Genomic DNA, 25,355 nt, shown 5'->3' on the forward strand with positions numbered 1-25,355 from the left:
TTCATTCATTGTGCTGGGCACTCGTGAGTCTTTTAAATCCAAAACTCATGTCCTTTGGTTCTGGAAAGTGTTACTGAATTTTTTTTTAATTATTATTTTTTGTTTCCTTCCCTCTATATTCTCTGTTCTAACTTTATTAGAGTCTTATTATTCTATTATTCTCTTGGACTATACCTCTAATATTCTTATCTTTTCTCTCATTTTCCATCTCTTTGTCTTTTGGTTCTATTTCCTGTGAGATTCTCTTTAACTCTTATATTGAATTAAAAACCTTTTTGCAGGGCTTCCCTGGTGGTGCAGTGGTAGAGAGTTCGCCTGCCGCTGTAGGGGACACGGGTTCGTGCCCCAGTCTGGGAAGATCCTGCATGCCGCAGAACAGCTGGGCCTGTGAGCCATGGCCGCTGAGCCTGTGTGGCCGGAGCCTGTGCTCCGCAACGGGAGAGGCCACAACAGTGAGAGGCCTGCGTACCGCAAAAAAAAAATTTTTTTGCTTTCATTTTATTTAGTATCCAAGGACACACATACATAAATATATATAATCTTTAGTATGGTACTCCTGCCCTCAACTGTGCCTAGTGATCCCTAGCTAAGGGACCCTCTGTTTTACCTTCTCCAGAGAAAAAAGATTCCAGTCTTGGGGGATGGTCATGGGTGGGGATCCAGGGATCCATTTGCTTCTTTTTTTTTTTAAATTTAATTAATTAATTTTTGGCTGCCTTGGGTCTTCATTGCTGCGCGTGGGCTTTCTCTAGTTGCAGTGAGTGGGGGCTACTCTTGTTGCAGTGTGCAGGCTTCTCATTGCGGTGGCTTCTCTTGTGTGGCTCGTGGGCTCTAGAGCGCAGGCTCAATATTTGTGGCTCACAGGCTTAGTTGCTCCGTGGCATGTGGGATCTTCCCAGACCAGGGTTCGAACCTGTTGCGTGCATTGGCAGGCGGATTCTTAACCACTGCACCACCAGGGAAGCCCTCCCCATTTGCTTCTTAAAAAGACTTCCATTTGGTCTTTTTTTTTAATTCCTGCTTTCACCCCCCCACTTCTAGATGTGCTTGGTGCTGCCCATTCCTGAGCCTTTTTTCCTGTGATATGACCTAGGTTGCATTTCAGCCTTCCCCTGTGCCAACTTAGGGTTTAGCTTTCTTGGATCTGCTAAGTTAGCTACCACTTGCCCATTTGCTTTTCTGCTTCCAACATTTTGTTGCCATTGTCTCCTTTCCCATTCTTTGTCCCTGTGGTTTTATGCCCTTAAAAGATGTCTCTGTAACTGTCCTTTCACTGGGATTCGGGGAGAAAGCAGAGGCCAGAGTCTGCATCCAACCATTCAACTTGTTATCTTTCATTGGCAACCTCCAGGTCCTAGCATATTCTTTAGCATATAAGTGCCCAATAAATATTTGTGGGCTGAATGGAGTGTTAGAGTCATTGTCGTTCCCATCTTTGGTAACCAAAAGGTGAGAGCCCTTTAAATTGAGATCTCCTGAGTTATGACATTTACTGCTTCTCACTTCCTAAGTTCACAAGCCCATCTGAATTATATACTAGGCAACACTGTGTAGTGAAAAAATTTGCAAGTGAGTGGGCTCTGCTCACCAATTGTGTGGCCTGGGACTACCAGTCTGAAACCTTAGTCTGGTCTTCTGTAAAATGGGAATAACAGTTTCAAGTGCCTTCCTCAGTGTCTAAAGCATGGTAAGCTCTAGATATTTGTGGTGTGGGAGGGTTCAATACCAAAGGGACAATTCTTAGAAAGTCGGTGTTTTACTTAAGCTTAAAACTATCCTTTACACTTGAATTGCAAATTGGTCCCTAATTAATGCCCTTCAGTGCAAAAATCTGTGCTTAACCTGCCTTGGTGATTAGGCAGAGATTGCAAAACCTTTTCAGCTAAGAGAGGAAACTAATGTTAGTCACCGAGGGTCTCCTGTGGGCTAGCTCCCATTCTCCGTCAGGCCGGTGAATCCAGAGCGTACATTGGGAGTTATTCACAAATAACTGCCGCCTGTCTGTCTTACAGACCCAGTACTAAGCGACCTCACTCACCCCGACTTCTCACCCCTGTCCCGTTCAGTCCCTGACTTCGGTACTGGTTTGTTGCCCAGTGTGGGAGCCCAGACACTTAGCCCCCTCTTGTCAAACAGTCCAAGTCAGGCCCACCCTGGGCCCCGTACTGTTTCCAGTACGGGGGTCGCACAGCACACCTTGGTCTTCACCGATAAGTCCCCTGGCCTACCTGAAGAAGACCCCACTTCCTCCAGGGAAGAAACGGAGGCAGCGCTCTGGGAAAGCAGCTCCGTGCCCCCTAGGTCCACCTCGACCCTCCGTCAACCCCCATTTTCCCTGCTCTCCACTACCCCTCTTTCCCCGACCTTCGCCCTCCCACGCTATGATCGCCTGGCGCGCAGCCGCGGCCCCGACCCCCGCGCGTACTCAGGTGAGGGCGGAGCCAGAGGCCCTGGCGCCCCGCCCCGCTCCGCCCCGCCCTCCCGAGGCCCCGCAGCGCGGGCTGCCACCTCCACCCGCGGGAGCCGCGGAGCGCCGCCGAGCGGCCGGCGGGCGGGCACTCGCTCCGCCCCCTCCCGGCTGGCCGCGCCGGCTCCCGCCTCCTTCCCTCTCCGCCAGCTCCCGCCTCCCTCCCTTTCCGCTGCCGAGGCGGCGGGAGCCGAGCCCGAGCGGACCGAGCCGCGGCCGCAGCCGGGCGGCGGGCGCAGAGGCGGCGGCGGTGCGGGCAGTTAGTCGTCGTCGGCGGCGGCGGCGATGCGGCGGCCCCGCTGAGCCCGCTAGCTCCGGGCGCCTGAGGCCAGCCGCGCAAGGCGGCCCGGGCCGGGCGGCAGCATGCGGAGCGGCGAGGAGCTGGACGGCTTCGAGGGCGAGGCCTCGAGCACCTCCATGATCTCGGGCGCCAGCAGTCCGTACCAGCCCACCACCGAGCCGGTGAGCCAGCGCCGCGGGCTGGCTGGCCTGCGCTGCGACCCGGACTACCTGCGCGGCGCGTTTGGCTGCCTCAAGGTCGCCCAAGTGGTAGGTGCCGGGCGGGGCCCCAGGTGCCGGCGGGCGGCCTAGCCGCGCGCCTTCCCTCCCTGCTCCCGCTTCAGGGGGCGCAGGCCCGGCCGGCCTCCACCGCGCACTCGCTTCCCATGGCCCCAGTCCATGCGCTCCCTCTCCTTCGCTGGGTCCCCGTGCCGCCCTCCCGCCTCCCCTGGGGACCCTGCCGCCTCAGGTGTGCGCCTTCTACCTGAACACCTGCCCCCGGGCCTTCCTGTCTACTCCAGCCTTCGCTGTCGCGAGCCTCTTTCACTGTTGGGTTTGGTGGTGAGCGAAACCCGGCCGCGGTCATGCTGTCCCCTGGGTACTGCTGGTCATAGCAACTTGTGTTAGGTGTTCGGGGCCCGCACATCCTCCACTCCTCCGGATGGTCCTCGTTTGTCTCGGCTTCCACCACTGGGGACTGTGGCTCGGTTTCTTCCCCGGCGCCCAGCACAGTGCTGGGCATATGGTAGACGCTCAAATAAATGTTGAATGGAGGCATGTAGTCCAGATGCATTGGGGGAGCCCAGATCTGCCCAGAGTCTCCAGTTTATGCTGCAGAGGTTTTGTTTGTTTTTTGTTATTTATTTATGGCAGCATTGGGTCTTCGTTGCTGCACGGGGGCTTTCTGTAGTTGCAGTGAGTGGGAGCTACTCTTTGTTGCGTTTCACGGGCTTCTCATTGCGGTGGCTTCTCTTGTTGCGGAGCACGGGCTCCAGGCACTCGGGCTTCAGTAGTTGTGGCACGTGGGCTCGATAGTTGTGGCTCCCGGGCTCTAGAGTGCAGGCTCAGTAGTTGTGGTGCACGGGCTTAGTTGCTCTACGGCATGTGGGATCTTACTGGACCAGGGCTCGAACCAGTGTCCCCTGCATTGGCAGGCGGATTCTTAACCACTGGCCACCAAGGAAGTCCCTGCTGCAGAGGTTTTGATTCCTTCTAATTAGCCCAGAAGGTAGAACCGGCATCCCTGAATCCTCCGCCCCAGCACGGTGGCTGGCATTGCCCAGTTGGTACCCAGAGTTAAATCACTGTGGGAGGGCAGCCAGGTTTGGAGGTAACAGAAACAGAGAACTTTCTTTTGGGCTTGTCTATGGTAGAGCTCATTTCTCAGAATTCTTATTTTTAGCTTTCAGGGTGTTCAGGGCAGGGGCCTGTCCCCTCTGCCCCTCTTTTGTGGTTTTCTAACAGGCCTCTTTGGTTTGTTACTTAGCTCTGCTGTGGATAGAGCATACTCCAGTTCGGAAAAAACTGTCCCTATATCCCCTGACACAGGTAGGCCTTTCTCTGAGGCCTGGCAGCGACTTCTCATCTAGAGAAGCCATTTGCACAGAGGTGCAATGTATGTGCATTTTGTTTCTTCCAAGCATTGGTCTTCTTGTGCTTACTTGAGTACATAGATAAAGGTTCCTTGGGAATCATTTAATGTGTGGATATCCTTTAAATAAAGGTCTCAGTGTTTGTAAATTGCAGAATCATAGACTGTTCTCGCTCTCTCGCTCTCTCGCTCGGGTGAAAGGCTTGTTCTGCTGATTGCAGGAGGGTATTTTTGAAGGGCTCTCAGGAAAGACAAACGGAGCAGGTTATTCCTCTCTAGAATTTTAAACTGACCTTATCTGGTAAAGTGGAATGTTCCAAGAGATATATTTGTTCTGTAGTTAGGCATTGTTGTTAGCAAAGTGAATGGAGGAGTGGGGGAGGTGTATAACTGCCTTTAAAAAGAGGCAGCTAGCTGATGTTTGAGTACAGCACTGATAATCAGAAGTGAATTAAAGAGCAGGATGGGAGGCAACCTGGGCCCAGGTGGAATTTAGGGCCTTGTTAAGTACCTTGTTTTGTTTACTCTGGACTTTTGAAAGTACATAGAGCTTGCCATTCAAAAGATCTGATAAAAGAATGAAATCCAGTAGTTTATATAAAATGTTAGATATCACCTAATTGTTGGAATTTTGTCACCTAAAGCCAGAAATGGAAGCCAGTGGTATTTATCACTGCCTTTTCGTAAGGTGCTGTTTTTTTTTTTTTTTTTTTTTTTGTAGAGCTTTACTTTTCATCTGGAAGAACTTTGGGGCCCAGCCCCTAAAATCTCGCCTAACTCTTGTCTTTTGTCTAATCTCTAGAATTTAAACAGCGAGAGGTTATGTTATGTGTGGGTGAGTGAAGGATGGGGACCTGCTTGAAGGGTATGGCAACGTGAAACAGTTCCATGCATTTAGCTTTTCAGCCTTGTTAAAAAAAAAAATCAGGGTTTTTAGGGGGAAGAACCGCCACAAAACTTCAAGATAGTGGACTCTCAACTTAAACTGGAAAAGAAGACAAGAGTCGTTATGAAGATATTTCTTTTTGTTTTTGGCCATGCCGTGGGGCATCTTAGTTCTCCGACCAGGGATCAAACCTGTGCCCCTTGCCTCGGAAGCATGGAGTCCTGTCCACTGCACCGCCAGGGAAGTCCCTGAAGATATTTCTAAGATGTTACAAAGCTCAGAATCCCATCAAGAAATATGTCTAATATAAGTTCTAATTCTAATATAAGTTTTTGAGAAAAAATTTGACTTTTTTTCGTTTTAGGTTTTAGAGACATTTTTTGTGGTTTGTGGCCTATTGCCACCTGCAGGTCCTTGCTCCAAGTGTGGTCAGCTGCATTGCCAGCACCTGAGAGCTTATTAGAAATGCAGAATCAGAGGCCTAACCCCAGACTTTCTGAATCATAATCTGCAGTTTAGCAAGATTCTCCGGGAGATTCTCGTGCACATTAAAGTTTGAGACTTACCTTTCTGTATCATTTTAGTGTTAAAACCTTACACAGTACTAGCAATCAGTTGTCTATCAGAACCGTAAATAGTCAACCTCAAAGCTGAGGTTTTTCTGTAAAATGAGCCTATATCTCTCAAAAAGGATTAAGAGAATGAGGTAGTATGTAGAAATTAGCACCTAGTTTATTAGGCGCTTAGTTAGTGTGTAATAAAACGTCAGTTGTCACTGTTGCTAACTAATACTTCCTGTCTTTAAAGAAACTTGGTGAAAATGCCACCCCCAAATTATAATTATATATTTTATAATTATAATTTTATAATTATATATATTTGAATTAAAGACAGTTTACTTCCTAGTGATTTAAAAGTTAAATCGATATTTTAAATGGAATGCTATTTGATAGTAAAACTAATCTGAAATATTATGGAAATTAATCAATGCATTTTCATAGATTATATCTTTTTAAAAATTAATTTATTTTTGGCTGCATTGGGTCTTCGTTGCTGCGCGTGGACTTTCTCTAGTTGTGGCGAGCGGGGGCTACTCTTTGTTGAGGTGCACGGGCTTCTCACTGTGGGGGCTTCTCTTGTTGCCGAGCATGGGCTCTAGGCGCATGGGCTTCAGTAGTTGTGGCTCGCGGTCTCTAGGGCGCAGGCTCAGTAGTTGTGGCGCACAGCCTTAGTTGCCCCGAGGCATGTGGGCTCGAACCCGTGTCCCCTGCATTGGCAGGCGGATTCTTAACCACTGTGCCACCAGGGAAGTCCTAGATTATATGTTTTAAAAATGAAACTCGGGGCTTCCCTGGTGGCGCAGTGGTTGAGAGTCCGCCTGCCGATTCAGGGAACACGGGTTTGTGCCCCGGTCCGGGAGGGTCCCGCGTGCCACGGAGCGGCTGGGCCCGTGAGCCATGGCCGCTGAGCCTGCGCGTCCGGAGCCTGTGCTCTGCAACGGGAGAGGCCACAACAGTGAGAGGCCCGCGTACCGCAAAAAAAAGAAAAGAAACTCATACCTATTTCTTAGTTGGGGAGAGTATCTCCTGTGGTTATTTCAAACAATATAAATGTACTTTTTGTAGGAAAAGAGTTGGTTTAAGCTATTGATTTAAATACCTTCTTCTTTCTTTTGAATGTGGATTCTGTGAGCGCTTATTGGTTTTTAGCTCTCAGACATCATTTAATGAAATAGTTAATGTGGGCCTTTTTTTTTTTTTTTTGCGGTACCCGGGCCTCTCACTGCTGCGGCCTCTACCGTTGCGCAGCGCAGGCCCAGCAGCCATGGCTCACGGGCCCAGCCACTACGCGGCATGTGGGATCCTCCTGGACTGGGGCGCAAACCCGCGTCCCCTGCATCGGCAGGCGGACTCCCAACCACTGCACCACCAGGGAAGCCCAGGGGCCTTTTGTTTATTGTTTGGTTTTGATTTTTTTTTCCAAAGCACTTGGTTGAAAGAAGAATTTTGCTCTTGGGATTGGGGTGGGGCGTACTATCTCTTATACCATGATGTTAGGACAGTGTCAGAAGAGGACAGGACCTAGATGGGACAACTTTCTGAATCACAACAGCAGGCATCATTAATGAGTGCTTACTCTACTGTTATCACCTTTATTTTATGGTTGAGAAAGTTAGAAGCACCGAGGTCATGACTCGTTTAAGGTCACGTGGCTAGTGGTTGGTGGAGCTGGGATTTGAATCCAGGTGGTGTGCTCTTTCCTGCCTCCTGAACACATCATTTTGAGTTGTTCCACAGAGCAGAGGAGACCTTGACTCCAAGGACATTTCTGAGGTCTTTGGTCAGCCTGGTGACTTTCTGGGTGACTTTTACGTGCTGAAGTGATACACTTAACAAGGGTTTTGATTTCTCAGTGGCCATTGCGCTGTCCCTAGGTGTGCAGTTCCTGTTCCTCACCCAGCAGACCTGCCACTTTCTGCCTTGAGGGGATAGGCCTTCTCAAAAGAGCCAAGAGCAGAATCAGCTTTTAAGATCCAAAAACACCTCTCAAGGAGCTCTTTTGCTTCTGATCCCTTTCTTTTTTTTTTCTTTTTTGTTTACATTTATTTTATTTTATTTTTTGGCTGCGCCCCGTGGCATGTGGGATCTTAGATCCCTGACCAGGGATCGAACCTGAGTCCCCTGCAGTGGGAGTTCAGAGTCTTAACCACTGGACCACCAGGGAAGTCCCTGGATCCCTTTCTTGAGCCCCTCCCATGACTGATTGACCTTCTGACATTGCATTGCATTTGTTTAGGACTATTTTTTTTTTTTTTTTTGTGGCCTCTCCCATTGCAGAGCACAGGCTCCGGACGCAGGCTCAGAGGCCATGGCTCATGGGCCCAGCCGCTCTGCGGCATGTGGGATCTTCCCAGACCGGGGCACAAACCCGCGTCCTCTGCATCGTCAGGCGGACTCTCAACCACTGCGCCACCAGGGAAGCCCTAGGACTATTTTTTAAACAAAGTTGGGTAATAGGTGATGTTTAAATTCAAATTTTAGCTCTGCTGATCTCCTTGAAATCTCTTAACCCCATTGTTTCTTGGCTTCCTCCGTAGTAGAATGTGAGTGGTAATGACTGAGCATTTTAGGAATTGTAAGAACTAAACGGTTAATGTTTGACAGGTGCTTTCTTAGGTAACTCAAAGACAGATGTGAGCGTTTGCATTTCAGGGTTGGGTGATAAGTATCTTTTATTTGATGGAAACTGTCAGTTTTTCATCGCATGCTGGTGAGCACTTCCCTCACCTTTCTGGCTTTCTTGGGCTATACAGAAGCAGGGCAGGGGCGTGCACAGAATGGCCAGTGAAGTAGTTTCACTGCATTGGATTCTCACTTCTACCTTAAGGTGGCTCCTTATAAAACAGTCCCATTTTCCTTTGGGCAGTTTGTTATCTTTGGGAGTTGTCTTCCTGGTCAAAAACTTGAAGTCAAATAAATTCTAGCAGAATTTAAGCAAAGATTAAAACCACTCTTAAGTTTTTATGATGATTAAAAATAGTAAAATTATCATCCAAGACCTCATGAAAGTGTCTAGTACGCATCTGTTTTATAAAACCAGACAAAGATGGTTCAAGAAAAGAAAGCTTCAGACCTCATCCTCATGAACATCATCCTCATGAACAAAGGCACAAAAATCCTCAACGAACTACTAGGAAATCTAGGAAATCGAATCCAGCAATGTTATGTAAAAAGAATAGTACAGGACAATCATTGTGACTTATCCCAGGAAGAAAAGGCTGGTTCAGTTTTCCAAAATCAGGAGATATAATCCGCCATACTAACAGTTTAAAGCACAAAAAGCACTTGATTATGTCAGGGGATGCAGAAAAGAACTTTTGACAGAATTCAACATTCATTCACGATAAATGTGGCCAAGAAGACTAGTAAGATAAGGGAACTGCCTCAACCTGGAAAAGGGCATCTGCCAGAAATCTACAGCTAACATACTTAGTGGTGAAAATACTTTCCCCTTAAGATGGGGAGCAAGGCAATGATGTCTGTTCTCACCACATGTCTCTTCTGTCTTCCACATCCTACTGGAAGTGCTAGCCAGTGCAAGAAAAATAAATAGAAGGCATTCAGACTGGAAAGAAAGAAAAACTCCCTATTTGCAGATGGCATGATTGTCTATGTAGACAATCCCATGGAAATCTATAAAAAAGCTCCTAGGACTAATGTGTGAGTCAGCAAGGTGGTAGCATACAAGGTCAACACACAAAAATCAATCATATTTTTATATCCTAGCAATCAATCATTGGAAACTGAAATTGAAAAAAAAAAAGCAACCCATATCAGTTATGATAGCTCTAAAAAGAATGAAATACTTAGGGCTAAATCTAACAAAACATGTACAGGATCTACATGCTGAAAACTACAAAACACCGAAGAAGGAAATCAAAGACCACTGAAATAAGTGGGCAGACATACTGTGCTCATGGATTGGAAGATTCAATATAGTTATTAAAATATCACTTCTTGGGCTTCCCTGGTGGCGCAGTGGTTGAGAATCCACCTACCAATGCAGGGGACATGCGTTTGACCCTGGTCGGGAAAAATCCCACATGCCGCGCCACAACTATCGAGCCTGTGCTCTAGAGCCCGTGAGCCACAACTACTGAGCCTGCGTGCTGCAACTACTGAGCCCATGCGCCTAGAGCCTGTGCTCCGCAACAAGAGAAGCCACCACAGTGAGAAGCCCGCACACCGCAACGAAGAGTAGCCCCCGCTCACCGCGACTAGAGAAAGCCCGCATGCAGCAACGAAGACCCAATGCAGCCAAAAATAAATTAAAAAAAATATATAAAAGCTTTAAAAAAATAAATTAAAAAAATATGTATCGCTTCTCCACAGATTGATCTGTAGGTTTAACACTATCCCAAAATCCCAGCAAGACTTTTTTAGATAGAGAAGCTGATTCTAAAATTGATACGGAAAGTCAGGTTAGCCAGGCAGAGGGATGATGAAGGATTGGTTTTGAGGGCAGAGGGAACAACACAACATGAAGATAGAACATGGAGTTTAGGGGTGTGTGTGTGTGTGTGTTGGGGGCTGGGATGGGGAGGGGCTCTGAGAGTATGGACTTTATGTCTCTTATCACCATGAGACTTTTGGCCAGTTGCTTGTTCACTTCAGGACACAAGCAGGTCTCCTTATTTGTAAATCAGGGCTGATGAGAGTGTTACTGGCACCTGTGAGCCTTCCGTACAAAGTCCTTAGCAAAGTGTCTCTCACATGGAAGTCACACCAACCTGTTACCACTATCGAATATCTCTGGAATGGTACAAATTGGGAAACTGGGTGACCAAGGGTCAGAGTGGAAGGGAGATTTATTTTTCACTGTATTTGAATTGTATACCACATGCAGATATCTTCTATTCAAAAATTCCCAAAGCATCAGCTGTTACTAGCTCTACCTTAGTATAGGTTAGCCTTAAAGCTATTATACCAATCATAATCTTTAGTTAACCTTTTATTACTTTCTTACTTTTAATTTGGAGGCTCTTTTAGGGAGAATGATTTAGATAATACAGTACAGACATCTTGAAGAAACTTGAAGCTTAAAAGTTTTTTCAATCTATTTTCCTGTTTTTTTTTTTTTTAAAAAGAAACCTTCTGCACAATTGTGGGTGCTTAATAAATTTGTTGATGCTAATGAAAAAATTTCTCCCATTTGAAAGGAATCTACCCTATAGGGCTGGCTACTATAGTTAATAATACTGTATTGCAGTTGTAATTGAAAGTTGCTAAGAGAATAGATCTGATAAGCTCTCATCACAAGAAAAAAATTTTTTTAAACTATATATGGTGATGCATGTTAAATAAGACTTATTGTGATAATGTGTATATCATTATTGATACAAATATTGATATATAGAAATACTGAATCATGTTGTACACCTGAAACTAATGTAATGTTATATTCCAGTTATATCTCAATTAAAAAAACATTGTAACATTGAAGGAGATTAGGGAAAAAATCTTAGTCAAATGAAAACCACTTTGGAATTTTTCCCTTCCAAAGGCTGCATAAGATCCCCTGATCATGGTTTCCAATATTTTGCTATTAGGAAGGATCCTTCAGTAAATGTCCTTCATTCTTCTTTTGAATTGTGACTATTTTTTGTTAAATTTCAGGGAGTGCTATTACTAGATCAAAGGGCAATATCATTACATTTCTGAACATTAAAAAAAATATATGGACTTGGTCCTACAACATATGTAAAGGTCTCACTTTATCCCAAGTTAACAGTGTGCTTACCCACAAGAACTTACCACTGGGAAATGCTGAGTTCAGTAAGACCTTCAGGACTCCTCCTGGGTCATAGGGCCAAATTAATTTTTTCTTGGGACTTCCCTGGTGGTCCAGTGGCTAAGACTCCATGCCCCCAATTCAGGGGACCAGGGTTCAATCCTTGGTCAGGGAACTAGATCCCACATGCCGCAACTAAGAGTTCACATGCAGCAGCTAAAAGATCCTGCATACCATAAGACCTGGTGCAGCCAAAATTAAAAAAAATTTTTTTTTCTTTCTTGATAGCCCTGGAAACCTTGGTTCTTTCTTTCTTTTTTAAAAAAATTTATTTTTTCTCTTCCAGTTTTATTGAGATATATTTGACATAGACACTGTATAAGTTTAAGGTGTGCAGCATAATGATTTGATTTACATACATCATGAAATGATTACCACTATAAGTTTAGTGAACATCCACCATCTCAGATAGTTACAAAATTAAAGAAATAGAAAAAAAACTTTTTTTCCTTGTGATGAGAATAATTCTTAGGATTTACTCGCTTAACTTTCATATATAACAGCAGCAGTGTTTATTATACGCACCATGTTGTGCATCACATCCCTAGTACTTCTTTATCTTGTACCTGGAAGTTTGTACCTTGTGACCACCCTCATCCATCCCCCTCTCCCCTGCGTGCCGCCTCTGGTAACCACAATTCTGATCTCTTTTTCTATGAGTTTGATGTTGAAGTATAATTGACCTACAACACTACGTTAGTTCCTGTTATACAGCATAGCGATTTGATATTTCTGTACACCTCAAAATGATCATTGTGATGACCTTTTATCTTTTCTTTCTTTCTTTTTTTTTTTTTTTTTTTTGCGGTACGCGGGCCTCTCACTGTTGTGGCCTCTCCGTTGCGGAGCACAGACTCCGGACGCGCAGGCTCAGCGGTCATGGCTCACGGGCCCAGCTGCTCTGTGGCATGCGGGATCTTCCCGGACGGGGGCACGAACACGTGTCCCCTGAATCGGCAGGCGGACTCTCAACCACTGCGCCACCAGGGAAGCCCTATCTTTTCTTTCTTTTTAAGAAATATTTATTTATTTGGCTGCGTCGGATCTTAGTTGCGGCCTGCGGGATCTTTTGTTGCGGCGCACGGGGCTTCGTTGCCCTGTGGCACGAGGGATCTTAGTTCCCCAGCCAGGGATCGAACCTGTGTCCCCTGCATTGGAAGGCGGATTCTTAACCACTCGACCACCAGGGAAGTCCCTGATGACCTTTTTTCTTAATTACAAAGTACTAAGAGCCTTTCCCAGGTCATGGCACTTAATAGGATGCTTAGAGGGGGCAAGGGCAGTGTACATGCCCTGCCAAATCCATGATGCTTCTCCCTTCTGGTAGAATGAATGGATGCTTACCTGCATGCTGGAGAGAGGCATGTTTCCAGCCTAGAGGTAGTGCTGGATTTACCTGAGATGCAGCACATATGTGATCCACCCCATTAAGGGCTGAGGTCTGTATGGCTGCCAAAGCTGATTATGTTCCATGATGGTCCATTTAGCTCCCTGAGCTGTTGAAATGACCTGGAAATAGCAGCAGTCTGGCCTTCAACCCACAGCTATTACTCACTGCCTCTTCATCCTCATTCCTGGAAGTAGCTCCGAATCCTTTTGTAGGGTGATGTCGTATTTCTTTGGAAAATAAAGTTGTTTGTTAGAGCATAGCGCAATAGTCAAAGGCCTGTAACTGTGATCACAGAGCCTAAATTTCCCCAGTCTCAATTTTCTGTGCTGTCTCAGACCATATATAAGTACATCCTAAGTTTTAAAAAATTACTGTACTTTTAAATTATGAAATATTCCAAGCATTGAAATTAGAGCAGCAAGTACCATATATTGACAGTGAGTCCTGAGGTTTTTGTTTGGAAAATAAGACGATTCCTGTGTGTGCAAGAGAGGTAAAAGGCAGGGCGAGATGAACTGGGATTTGGATTCATTAGCAGGGTGAGACTTCAGAGAGTCTAGAAGGAGGAGGAAAGGCAGAGAGTAAGAGAGCAGGGCACCTCCGGACGAGGGGATGGCCTCAGCATCTTGTCTGGTGGCGAAGAGCCAGTTTAAACTTTCAAAGGCTCAGTTCAAAGTGGTCCAGAGCTGGGAACAGGCCTGCAGCTGGCTGAAGAGGGGACAGATGAGTAGAAGGGTACGGAGGTCAGAAAGTGACACCTCCTTCGGGAGAAGATCTTGCCTTTTTAGCGTTTGGAAACTATCTTATTTTGAAGCGGTTTAACTTCTTGATGGGGGGGATTTTTGTGTGAAAAATTCTCACTTAAAGGCAGGGGTGGCGCCCAGCCCTCCTCTCAGCACCTCTCGTGTGTGGCCTTGTGTCCTCACATAGAATGGTGGGGTCTGCCACTGGTTTTCAGAGTGTGGGGGGGGGTCCCCTGGGAGCCCTGAGTTTATTAATTTAGAAGTGGGGGTTGAGAATCAGACTGAGGGGCTGGGTACCAACTGTGTTTCAGAAAGTCTAATATAAACTGCATTAAACAGAGTAAGCCCAGTTTCTTTTTTGACTGGGGTTTTAAGGTACTGATTATTTATTTCACTTGACCAGAAGCTTTGATTAACTTTTTGAGTAACAGACTCCTGCCTTAGAGTCTTTGCATCTGAGGTTTATTCTTCCATCCCCTCCACCCCTTCCCAGAAATGCCCACTTGGCTCTGTTCTTCAGAACTGCTGTCCTTCTCTTCTGCTCCAGAGACCTTCCCCGACCACCTGCCAAAAGTAGGACACTCCCCCATCCCTGCTCTTTATCCCCCTCACCCTGCTTTACTTTTCTTCTCAGCATTTACCACCCAACTAGAATACCAACTCCACGAGAGCAGAGGCTTTGTGTTTTGAGTTCCCTGAGGTATCCTCAGTGTCTAAAACAGTGCCTGGCCCATAGTGAGGCACCGAATGAACAGGTGAATACACATATCTGTTTCACAGGAGAAAGAAAAAAAATAACAGTTCATGTATTATTTAACATAGTTTGTAAGGTCAAATTATTTGAAAACATGGGATCTACAAGGGAACAATAACATTTATATATTTATAAGCAAATAAGCTTCTGGACTCTGTTGTAAGTGGAAAATATTGGGGAGAAAGTATGGAAATAAAATGCCATTGTAATGATTTTTTTCTTTTTTTAACCGTGAGTTTTAAGTGTATCTAGTGCTACTAGGAAACAGAAGCTTTTGCTTAGGAGACAGATTTTTGTAAGAGGGGAAACCATAAGAGGCTTTGCCAAGCTTTTTGCTTAGGAACGTATAAAATGAAAACCAGGGGTTCTGTAATTATTACTAAAGTTGTCTGCTTTCTGATTAACATGTTGGGGGAGAGGGTCACTGAGGATCTGCCACGTCAGTATTTTGAGAATCCTTAGAGCAGACACTTAACGTGTGTAAAGAAGTCACAACTGGGATTGAGGCTGAGGGTCCTTGTGCTTGTTTTTATGGACCTCTCTGATGAAAATAAAAGAACAGCCGTTCTGTGAGGCCTGAGAAGGGAGGCCTTCATCTCCAGTGAAGATTGGAGAGGTCTGTAGGAAATACTGGAATCCAGAATTTTGTCTCCGAACATTTCAAATGATTGGTTAAATTTGGGAATTAAATGGGTTAATAAACACTTAAAATGTTCAGAGTTTCATCAAACGTGGATAGTTTTGAATGGTTTCTTTCTTGCCACTACAATTTGATGACTGGTGCAAGGGAAGCCTTCATTTTTGTGGTTTCCCGTTTATTCCAGCACAGCTATGAAAAACAGTTTAAGGCTGAAAGTTTTTTGTGCCAGTGGAAAAAAAACAAACCCCAAGGAGCAACAGCTCTTCCAGCAGTAGTTGCTTCTTTAGCTTGTCTACTTTCTCTCAACCATTTTTGGTCCAAACCCTACACATGTGTATAATTTCAGGTTAAGAGTTGGCTAGATAACTTTAGAGTTAGATCAAGGTCAGTAGCTAGATGTTGGTAAAAATTCTAACGTATTTTCCCCCTTAAAAAAAAAAATCTCTACTTCATATGTGTGTGAACGTCGAGGCTGGGCCAGATACTGTTAGACATACATAAATAGGACAAAAGTCCCTGCCTCCAAGGGGTTCACAGTCCATTTGGAGGAGGGTTTGGTATGAGGCAGAGAAAGTACACAACCTTCCTGATCACCGGAGCCAAGTGCTGTAATAGGGGTGGGGACAGTGGGCTTGGCTAGGAGGTGTGGTGTGTCCTGTGGAGAAGGAGTATACCAGGTCCTGGGAGTTGAGGGCAAGCCCAGGAAACGGGTGGGAAGGAAGTACCAGGTATGGTTCACCAGGCAGAGGTATGGAAGGGGAGGGATGAGGGGGACCCTGTTTGGGCCTGACTTGTTAGGCTAATGAATTTGGATTTTCTGAAGGAGATGAGGAACAGTCAGAGCTGTGGCTGTTGAGCAGTGTGGCTAGTATGAATTTTCAGGCGTGCATAGGTGTAAAAAACATGCTGGAGTTCAAAGAGGTAATAGGAAAAAAGCAGAATGTAAAATTACATGTTGAAATGGTGGTATTTTGGCTATATAAATTTACTATTAAAGTGAACTCTACCTTTTACTTTTTAAAATATGGCTCTTAGAAAATTTAAAATTACTTACACGGCTCACGTGTTCTTGTTGGCTGTCGCTGGGTTAGAGGGTGTGAGGACTGGCTTTGAGAAGGATGAGATGATCCAAAGCCTGCTAAGAGACTCTGAGGAGTCCAGGTGAGGATTGGGGACGGGAAGGACCGTGGCAAGTGGGAGTAAAGAGGTGGCAGTTAGGTTTATTATATTCCTTGTTTTTATTTTTCATTGTTTATTTCTCCATCAAAGAGATACTGAAGCTAACGTTTATGGCACTTTCACACGTGAGGAACCTGACCCTAGAGAAGTTGTGACTTACCTATGGCTGTCCAGTTTGTTGGTCATCTTGGAACCTGGGCCTCAGGCTGGCGTTCTTTCCCCTGTGACTGGCTCCTGCTCTAGGGTGACAGTTTGATTCCTTTCGGTGAAGCCAGATGTGGGATAGCTCTGTGAATTCTGATAATCTTCCTTACCCTTTATGTGATTACGGGGAAGACAGATGAATAGTTAACATCCTCAGACATTTTCTAGGATAGTAGTTTTAGGAAAGCCTGTATATGATAAATCAAGTCTTTGCCTGTGATACTCTGTTTATTTATTTATTTTGGCCGCGCCACACGGCTTGGGGGATCTTGGTTCCCCGACCAGGGATTGAACCCCAGGCCCTCGGCAGTAAAAGCGGGGAGTCCTAACCACTGGGATCGCCAGGGGATTCCCCTGTGATACTCTGTTTAAAGTGCAGGTGTTGGGACCTCCCTGGTGGTCCAGTGGGTAAGACTCTGCGCTTCCAAAGCAGGGGGCCCAGGTTCAATCCCTGGTCGGGGAACTAGATCCCGCAGGCATGCTGCAACTAAGAAGCCCGCGTGCCGAAACTAAGACCTGGCGCAGCCTAAGTAAATAAATAAATAAACATTAAAAAAATAAAAAAGTTCAGGTGTTTACTCAGCCCAGACAAATGGCCCAAGTGAATGTACTGGGGCAGGCAGCGGACTTGGGAGCCCTCAAAGTTTGGATTGTAACAAAAGCCTGATATTGGTAGATAGAATTTGCCTTTTAGTTCCTTAATTTCTCTGATAATAAATTGACATCAGGATAATTTGCCAGCAAATCGATCTGTATTCCTTTCAAGTATGGTTTTGGAGCTGAAGCTAGGGAGACAGACCCCCCCACTTGTCACAGGTGAACTCATTCACATGGCTGTTTGCATGGTCCCGAGATGTGCCATGGTGGCCAAGGTGGTGATGAGGATGTAACTGGCGTTGTGCTCAGAGGTGGTTTTGGTGAGGCAGCTGGGGAGATACTGCACCTGCCTCACTAGACGCTTTGGGAAAGCTTCAGCTGTTGGTCTGAGACTTTGCAGGCCTAGGGGTTGCGAAGCTAGTTAGATGAGTGAAATCCACAGAGAATGATGAATTGCCAGGTTGAGGGAAGCCTGGGGGAGCCCAGTAGTTTGTAAAGGGTCTCCTCTGTGTTTAGCTCCATGGAGTTCTGTAGGAGACCTGCAGTTTTGTTTTTGTTTTTTTCTTTTTGGCTGTGCCGTGCAGCGTGTGGGATCTTGGTTCCCCGACCAGGGATTGAACCCGGACCCCCTGCATTGGGAGCTCGGAGTCTTAACCACTGGACCACCAGGGAAGTCCCTTTGTTTTTTTTTTTAATGGACTGTGAAATCTATCATTGAGTCTCAGACCAGATCAATATAAATGAAAACAAAGTAAAACAATATTTTAAAATTCTACCGGTTTGTAAACTTCTTAATATTTGACAATCAGATCATCAAGACCGGCCAAGTAGAGGATTTAGCAAGATTAGTTTAGCCGTATTATTATTATTATTGTCATAGAGGAACAAAGAAAGTTCCTGAGCTCCTGCTCTAAATCTCTATTGTCCAAGGCTACTTTGTACAGTTGGGCAGATTGTGCACTGCACCGTGGGTCTAACCGAGAGGGTGAGGGAGGCTGAGATCCAGCCTGCATGCTCTGCTTGCCAAGGCACATGCCCTGGTACTAGGCAGCGTCCCAATTCATCAGTCCAGAGCAGGTGCTGTTTTTAATTTGCTATCCTCTTGCCAAGCCAAGCTGCCACCCAGACTGGAATGTTTCTAACTGGCACACGGGTGCCATGTGAAGCAGCTTCTGTCTTGATTATTTAATTGGGAAACTTATTTTAGAGGCGTGGCTTAGCCATGATATTAAGCTAGATAGGGGAGTGCATTTTTAAAATAAGACCAAATAAAACAAAAATGTGAACTTTAAATTTTGTTTTCCAGATACGGTATTTAAAACAGATTTTTTTTAGATTGGTAAGCATGTGCAGGGCCTTCTGGCCTTTTGTGTGGTCCTCTGTGAGGTGTGTGCATGAAGATGAAGTCAGTACTGCATGACCGAATGGATGAACACAGATAAAAAGTTAACTTTCTGACTCATTTAAACACGAGCTCCCACGTTGTTGAAATTAAACTTTCGGTCCCGCTCCGAACCTAAATTATTGTTAGAACATCCGTCAAACAACTGATGATGTGTGCTTGGGTAGTCGAGGCCGGGGCAGATATCCTGACACACTTTCCGCCCCAGGAGCTCCCGTCTGGGTGTGAGCACTGAGGCGCCTCTGACTGGGTGGGCTGCTCCCAAGGCTGAGCCCATCCCTGCAGTGTCGGTCAGCTCTGAGTTGCCAGGAACAGAGAGACACGTGGGTTGCTTTGGGTTGACTGCAGGACCAGGTACACCAGGCCTTGGAGGGAACCCTGGAAGGGCCAAGCAGCTGGGCCTCATGAATCTTGGACTCGAGTCAGTGCTTCACTCAGCAGGACTCAGTTTTTCTTTCTAGCTGCTGGATTAAGGGCAGCCCATGGCTCCTGGGCCACAGAGGGCCCATGTCCTCTCTTCATAGCCCAGCCTGTGACCTCATCACATCTGAAAGAGGATTGGGCTCTGCTCAGCTCTGTGCTGGCCCCGTTCTAGCCCGAGGCCAGCCAAGTGCCTCATCCGCTGCCAGCTGGGCCTGCTTAGGGACGGGGATCTGTCCGTTGGGCTTATCTGGCAGGGGCTTGTGAGCACTGACTGCCTTGGTCTGAGAACTTGGGGACGAGAACTGGCTGGAGGGGCACAGGGGCCATGCCCCACTGTGGAGGGCAGCACGTGGCAGGGTGTCTGTCTCAGGTAGCCAAGGACTGGGTGCTGTTAACCTGAAAGAATCCCATCAGCAAGTCTGGACACGGACCTGAGTGGAGGTTGAAAACTACGCAGAGGAAGGCAGTTTTCTTAATAAAATGTGAACCTTCTGCTTGGTTACTTCCAAGAAGAGAAAACTGGCTGAGGAAAAGACTGCAAAGGGGAGTATGTTAAAAACATTGCTGCCTAACTTGTTAGCAGTGGGAAACACAATCTCCTGTTGTAAGGAATTGCCATAGTAAGAGGCCCTATGGAACAAACCACATTTCACTGTTAAGTAGCAGCACAAAAGTGCAGGACAGCATTTTCAGGCTCTGCAGTGTGTGCACTTAGGTATTTTATGTAAATGACAGTATAAACCAAAAAGCAACTCCTAAAAGGTCAGAGGAGTCGTAAAAGAACGCTTAGACAAAGTTGCAGGCGTTACGTTTTCTGATGTACATCTTATAAGTATATTCTGATAGATTATTTAAAATGTTCATCCCAGGTCTGTCTGCTCTCTCTGACGCTAACTTGCTGACTGCGGTTGAATTCCAGAGAGTGTCTGATTGGCCTGATTACCACTGTCTCTATTTGGGTGGAGCTTTCCTAGCCAGGCCAAATTAGAGGTGCTTCGCCATCCTGTGGGTTGGCTGCCCTTGGGTCAGGGACCCGCCCCCGTTAGGCACTTGGGGTCCTGAGCATGGCACCCCTGTGCAAGGAACAGCCTCGGGGTCACTTCTCTTAGGGGTGGGAAGGCAGGGGAGGGGAGAGGGATGGAATAGTTAGCTCTCTGATTTTTAGTGAGCACACTGGTCTTTTGCTTCACACCTCTTCCAGATTTCCTGGTCTCCCTCTCGGTCTGCTTCCCTGCCTTCCTTCCGTGTCAGGATCTATTCTGCCTCTTTGCCATCACTGACAGGTCTCCCTCCATCCAGACCTACCTTTGCCACTTGCCTGATTTCTTCCCCTCTTTTTAATTCAGAGATGCCAGAGAAGTTACCACTTCTCGTGAGAAGCCTTGCATATTTTATTCTTCCTTCTCCAGACACACATCTGGTAAAATGTCTTTTGGGAATCTGGTACTGTATGAGGCTTACAAAGCTCCTTTATGTCAAGGAGCCCACAGCCTAAGTCATATATAGATTGATCTGTAGTATAAATATCACATTTTTAACTTGAATGCTATTTTCCAAAATGAGGAAAAAATTTTTCTGATTATAAAAGTATTTGTCTCTGTGGTTAAAAAAAAAAAAGACTACTATAGAAAAATGAAGAAAGAAGTAAAAATCACCCGTATTCTCATCAGCTAGGGAGAACTTCTGTTAACAGGTATCTGTTGTTTTAGACTTCGTTGCTGTGTGTGCATATTTGTAAACATGGGATATTGTACATGCTGTTCTATAACTTGCTTTTGGGTATGGCACAGAGTGGTGGGTTTTGTTTTTTTTTTTTTTGGAGTTATAACTGTAGATTTATGTTATTGCTTTTAAGGACTTTTTATGGAAGTATAGTATATATTTAGAAAACTGCACATCTTTTTTAAAAAATTTATTTCATTTATTTATTTGTTTTTGGCTGAGTTGGGCCTTCGTTGCTGCACACTGGCTTTCTCTAGTTGCGGTGAGCGGGGGCTACTCTTCGTTGTGGTGCACGGGCTTCTCATTGCGGTGGCTTCTCTTGTTGCGGAGTGCACAAGTCTTAAATGCACAGCTAATGTCTGAACATTATGATTCATTATGTTTTAGACTCTAGCTGGTCGGCCCCATCCAGTAGACTCAGTCTTGCTGTTGTTTTGGTTCCCGTTTTGGAAATTGATCTGTTTCTTTCTTTAGATTATTTTTGTTTTGTTTCATGACTGAGTGGCAAAATTGAAGGGCTTTTATTCTATATTTTGAATTCTGGAAAAACAGCATTTAAAAGCTAATTTGAAATTCGTCACATTGTGGTTTTGAGTTAAACCAACAAGAAAAAAATTTAATAAGGGAGTTCACACCATTTTCTTTCCGAGAGCATAAGAAAACTGGCAGAAATTTGAGCTCTAGAGGTTGGGGACATGCTAAGGATGTTGGTGGTCTCCACATGTTCTATTTTTTAAATTGAAATACAATAAAATTGACTTTTTTTGGCATTCAGGTCTATGAGTTTTAACACAGATATACATTCACATAACCACTACCTCAATCAGGATACAGAACAGTTTCATCAACCCACAAAACTTCCTCATTCTTCTCCTTTGTGGTCACACCCACCCTTTGACAACCACTCATCTGTTCCCCATCACTATAGTTGTGTCTTTTGCAGAGCATCACAGAGTATGCAACCTTTTGGTTTTGTCTTTCACTTAAGGTGATGCATTTGAGATTCATTCATGTTGTGTTTTATCAGTAGTTCATTCCTTTTTATTGCTGTGTACTGTAGGTGTGTACTACAGTTTCTTTATAATCGTTTACTGTTGAAGGACATTTGGGGTTGTTTCCAATTTTTAGTGATTATGAATGGAGCTGCTATAAACATTCATATACAGTTTTTGTGTGAACATAGGTTTTTATTTCACTGGGGTTAAACCTAGGATTGAAATTGCTGGATTATACGTTAAGTGTCTGTTTGTTTATTTTTTTGAATATTTATTTATTTATTTGTTTGGCTGAACTGGGTCTTAGTTGCGGCACGTGGGATCTTCGTTGCTGTGTGTGGGATGTTCATTGCAACACGTGGGATCTTTTCGTTGAGCCATGTGGTATCTAGTTCCCTGACTAGGGATAGAACCTGGCCCCCTGCATTGGGAGCGCAGAGTCTTAACCACTGCACCACCAGGGAGGTCCCTGGTAAGTGTATGTTTAAATGTATAAGAAGCTGCTGAATAGTTTTCCAGAGTGTCTGCACTATTTTGCATTTTACCATCAGTATATGAGAGTTCCAGTTGCTCTGCATCCTGGCTATAGCACTTGGTGTTATCTTTTTTTAAAACAAATTTTATTTATTTAATTTTGGCTCCGTTGGGTCTTCGTTGCTCCACGTGGGCTTTCTGTAGTTGCCATGAGCGGGGGCTATTCTTCCTTGCGGTGCGTGGGCTTCTCATTGCGGTGGCTTCTCTTGTTACGGAGCAGGGGCTCTAGGCGCGTGGGCTTCAGTAGTTGTTGTGCACGGGCTTAGTTGCTCTGTGGCATGTGGGATCTTCCCGGACCAGGGCTCAAATTCATGTCCCCTGCATTGGCAGGCGGATTCTTAACCACTGCCACCACCAGGGAAGCCCTTCTTTTTTTTTTTTTTAAAGCCAATGTAATAGGTGTGCAGTGGCATCTCATAGTGGTTTTAATTTGCATTTCCCTAAATGGCTAATGATGTAAGCATTTTGCGCTTATTTGCTATCTGTATATTCTCTTTGGTGAAGAATTTGAGTCTTTTGCCTGTTTTTTTGTTAGACAGTTTGTTTTTTACTGTTGCGTTTTAAGAATTCTTTATATACTTTGGATATAAGAGCTTTGCCAGATACATGACTTGAAAATATTTTAAACTCATTTTGTGGTTTGTCTTTGCATTCTCTTAACCATGTCTTGCAGAACAAGTTTTTAGTTTTGACGAAAATCAGTTTATCTTTTTTTTTTTTTCTCATGGATTCTGCTCTTTGAGTCATATCTAAGAACTAATCTCAGGTCATGAAAAATTTTCCATGTTTTCTTCTAAGAATTATAGTTTCATGTTTTATATTAATTTAGATCTAGATTTAGTTCGTTTTTATACAAGTTGGAAAATTTAGCTTGAGGTTTATATACTTGCTGACATCTAGTTGTTCCAACACTGTTGAAAAGGCTATCCTTTCTCTATTGAATTGCCTTTCCACCTTTGTCAAAAATCAGTTGGCCATATTTGTGTATGTCTGTTTCTGGACTCTGTTCTGTAGATCTATGTGTCCATCCTTTTATTGCTGTTATACTGTCTTGATTACTGTAGCTTTTTTTTAAAAAAAATTTATTTATTTATTTGGTTGTGCTGGGTCTTAGTTGTGGCAGGCGGGCCCCTTAGTCACAGCATGTGGGCTCCTTAGTTGTGGCATGCGAACTCTTAGTTGCGGCATGCATGTGAGATCTAGTTCTCTGACCAGGGATTGAACCTGGGGCCCCCTGCACTGGGAGTGCAGAGTCAACCACTGTGCCACCAGGCAAGTCCCCTACTGTAGCTTTATAGTACTTCTCAAATCAGGTAGCAAGAATCCTTCAACTTAGTTCTTCAAAATTTTGATCATTCCTTTGACTTTCCATATAAATTTTACAATCAACTTGTTTCTGTCTATAGAAAAATCTTGCTGGGATTTTGGGATTGTGTTAAACCTACAGATCGATTTGTAGAGAATTGATATTGCAACTGTATTGAGTCTTCCAGTCCATGAACACAGTATGTCTGTCTACCTATTTTTTATTTCTTTCTTCAATATTTTGTACTTTTCATTGTGCAGGTCCTGTACCTGTTTTGTTAGATTTATATGTAAGCGTTTTATTCTTTTCAAATCTATTGTAACTGATATATATTTTTAAAATTTCAATTTTTGATGATTTATTGCTAGGATACAGAAATACAATAGATTTTTGTGTGTTAACCTGGGATCCTGCCACCTGGCTAACTCACACATTAGTCCTTGGAGCTTTTTTATAGATTCCCGTGGAACTACATAGACAATCATGCCGTCTGTGAATAGGGACAGCTGTTCTTTCCTTCCGATCTGTATGCCTTCTATCTGTTTTTCTTGCACTGGCTAGCACTTCCAGTGGGATGTGGAATATCAGTGATGAGAGTAGAGGTCATTGCTTTGTTCCCCATCCTAGGGGGAAAGTATTCATTTTCTTCAGAAAGTATGATATTAGCTGTAGATTTTTGGTAGATGCCCTTTTCTTGGGTTGAGGAAGTTCCCTTCCTAGTTTGCTGGCAACATTTATCATGAATGAATGTTGAATTTTGTCAAATGTTTTTTCTGCATCCATTGACATAATGAAGTGTTTTATGGTGGATTACATTTACTGATTTTGGAAAACTGAAGCAGCCTTTTGTTCCTGGGATAAATCACAATGATTGTGGGGTACTATTCTTTTTACATAATATCACTGGATTAGATTTCCTAGTATTTTGTTGAGGATTTTTGTGTCTTTGTTCATGAGGAATATAGATTTAGTTATCTTTTACTTCTTGGGTGAGTTTTGGTAGTTTGTGGCTTTCAAGAAATTGGTCCCTATCATTGTCAAATTTATGTGTGTAGAGTTGTTTGCAGTATTTCTCTATTATCCTTTTAATGTTTGTGAGGGTCTGTTGGTATATCTTCTTATTCCTGATAATTGGTAAATTTTTTTCTTTTTTTTCCTGTGGCCATCTGGCTACAGAAGTAAACCAGTTTCTTTTTTTCTAAACCAGTTTTTTGTTTCGTTGACATTTCTCTATTTTTTCCCATTTTATTGATTTTAGCTCTTTATTATTTCCTTTCTTCTACTTATTTTAGGATTACTTTTTTTTCTAGTTTCTTAAGGTGGAAATTTAGATTGTTGATTTGAGATCTTTGCTCTTTTCCTAAGATGTTGGGGGTAGGAGTTTATTAATTAATTAATTAATTTTTGCTGTGTTGCGTCTTCGTTTCTGTGCGAGGGCTTTCTCTAGTTGTGGCAAGCGGGGGCCACTCTTCATCGCGGTGCGCGGGCCTCTCACTGTCGTGGCCTCTCTTGTTGTGGAGCACAGGCTCCAGATGCGCAGGCTCAGTAGTTGTGGCTCACGGGCCTAGTTGCTCCGCGGCATGTGGGATCCTCCCACACCAGGGCTCAAGCCCGTGTCCCCTACATTAGCAGGCAGATTCTCAACCACTGAGCCACCAGGGAAGCCCCTGCTCTTTTCTAAGGTAAGCATTCAGTGTTATAACTTTCCCAGTGAGTACTGGTTCAGCTATATCTCACAAGTTTTTCGTAAGTTGTATTCTCATTTTCATTCAGTTCAAAATATTTTCTAATTTCTCGTGAAACTTGCTCTTTAACTCATCAGTTATTTAAGAACATGTTGTTTAATTGCCAAGAGATTGGAGATTTTTCCAATTTTCTTTCCATTATTAATT

At 44.5% G+C, this 25,355-nt stretch overlaps 1 protein-coding gene across 1 annotated transcript in view; it reads left to right on the forward strand.

The window, feature by feature from the left end:
* The first annotated feature begins 2,489 nt into the window (after positions 1–2,489).
* CMTM4 (CKLF like MARVEL transmembrane domain containing 4) overlaps positions 2,490–25,355 on the forward strand; it is a 64,900-nt gene continuing 42,034 nt past the window's right edge. The window contains exon 1 of the mRNA XM_079906519.1: positions 2,490–3,016. Coding sequence (XP_079762645.1) covers positions 2,831–3,016 — 186 coding nt within the window. The 5' untranslated portion in view covers positions 2,490–2,830. The remainder of the gene's footprint in view (positions 3,017–25,355) is intronic.

The sequence above is a fragment of the Stenella coeruleoalba genome (genome assembly GCF_951394435.1).
Source record: "Stenella coeruleoalba genome assembly, chromosome: 20".
NCBI classification, from domain to species: Eukaryota; Metazoa; Chordata; class Mammalia; order Artiodactyla; family Delphinidae; genus Stenella; species Stenella coeruleoalba.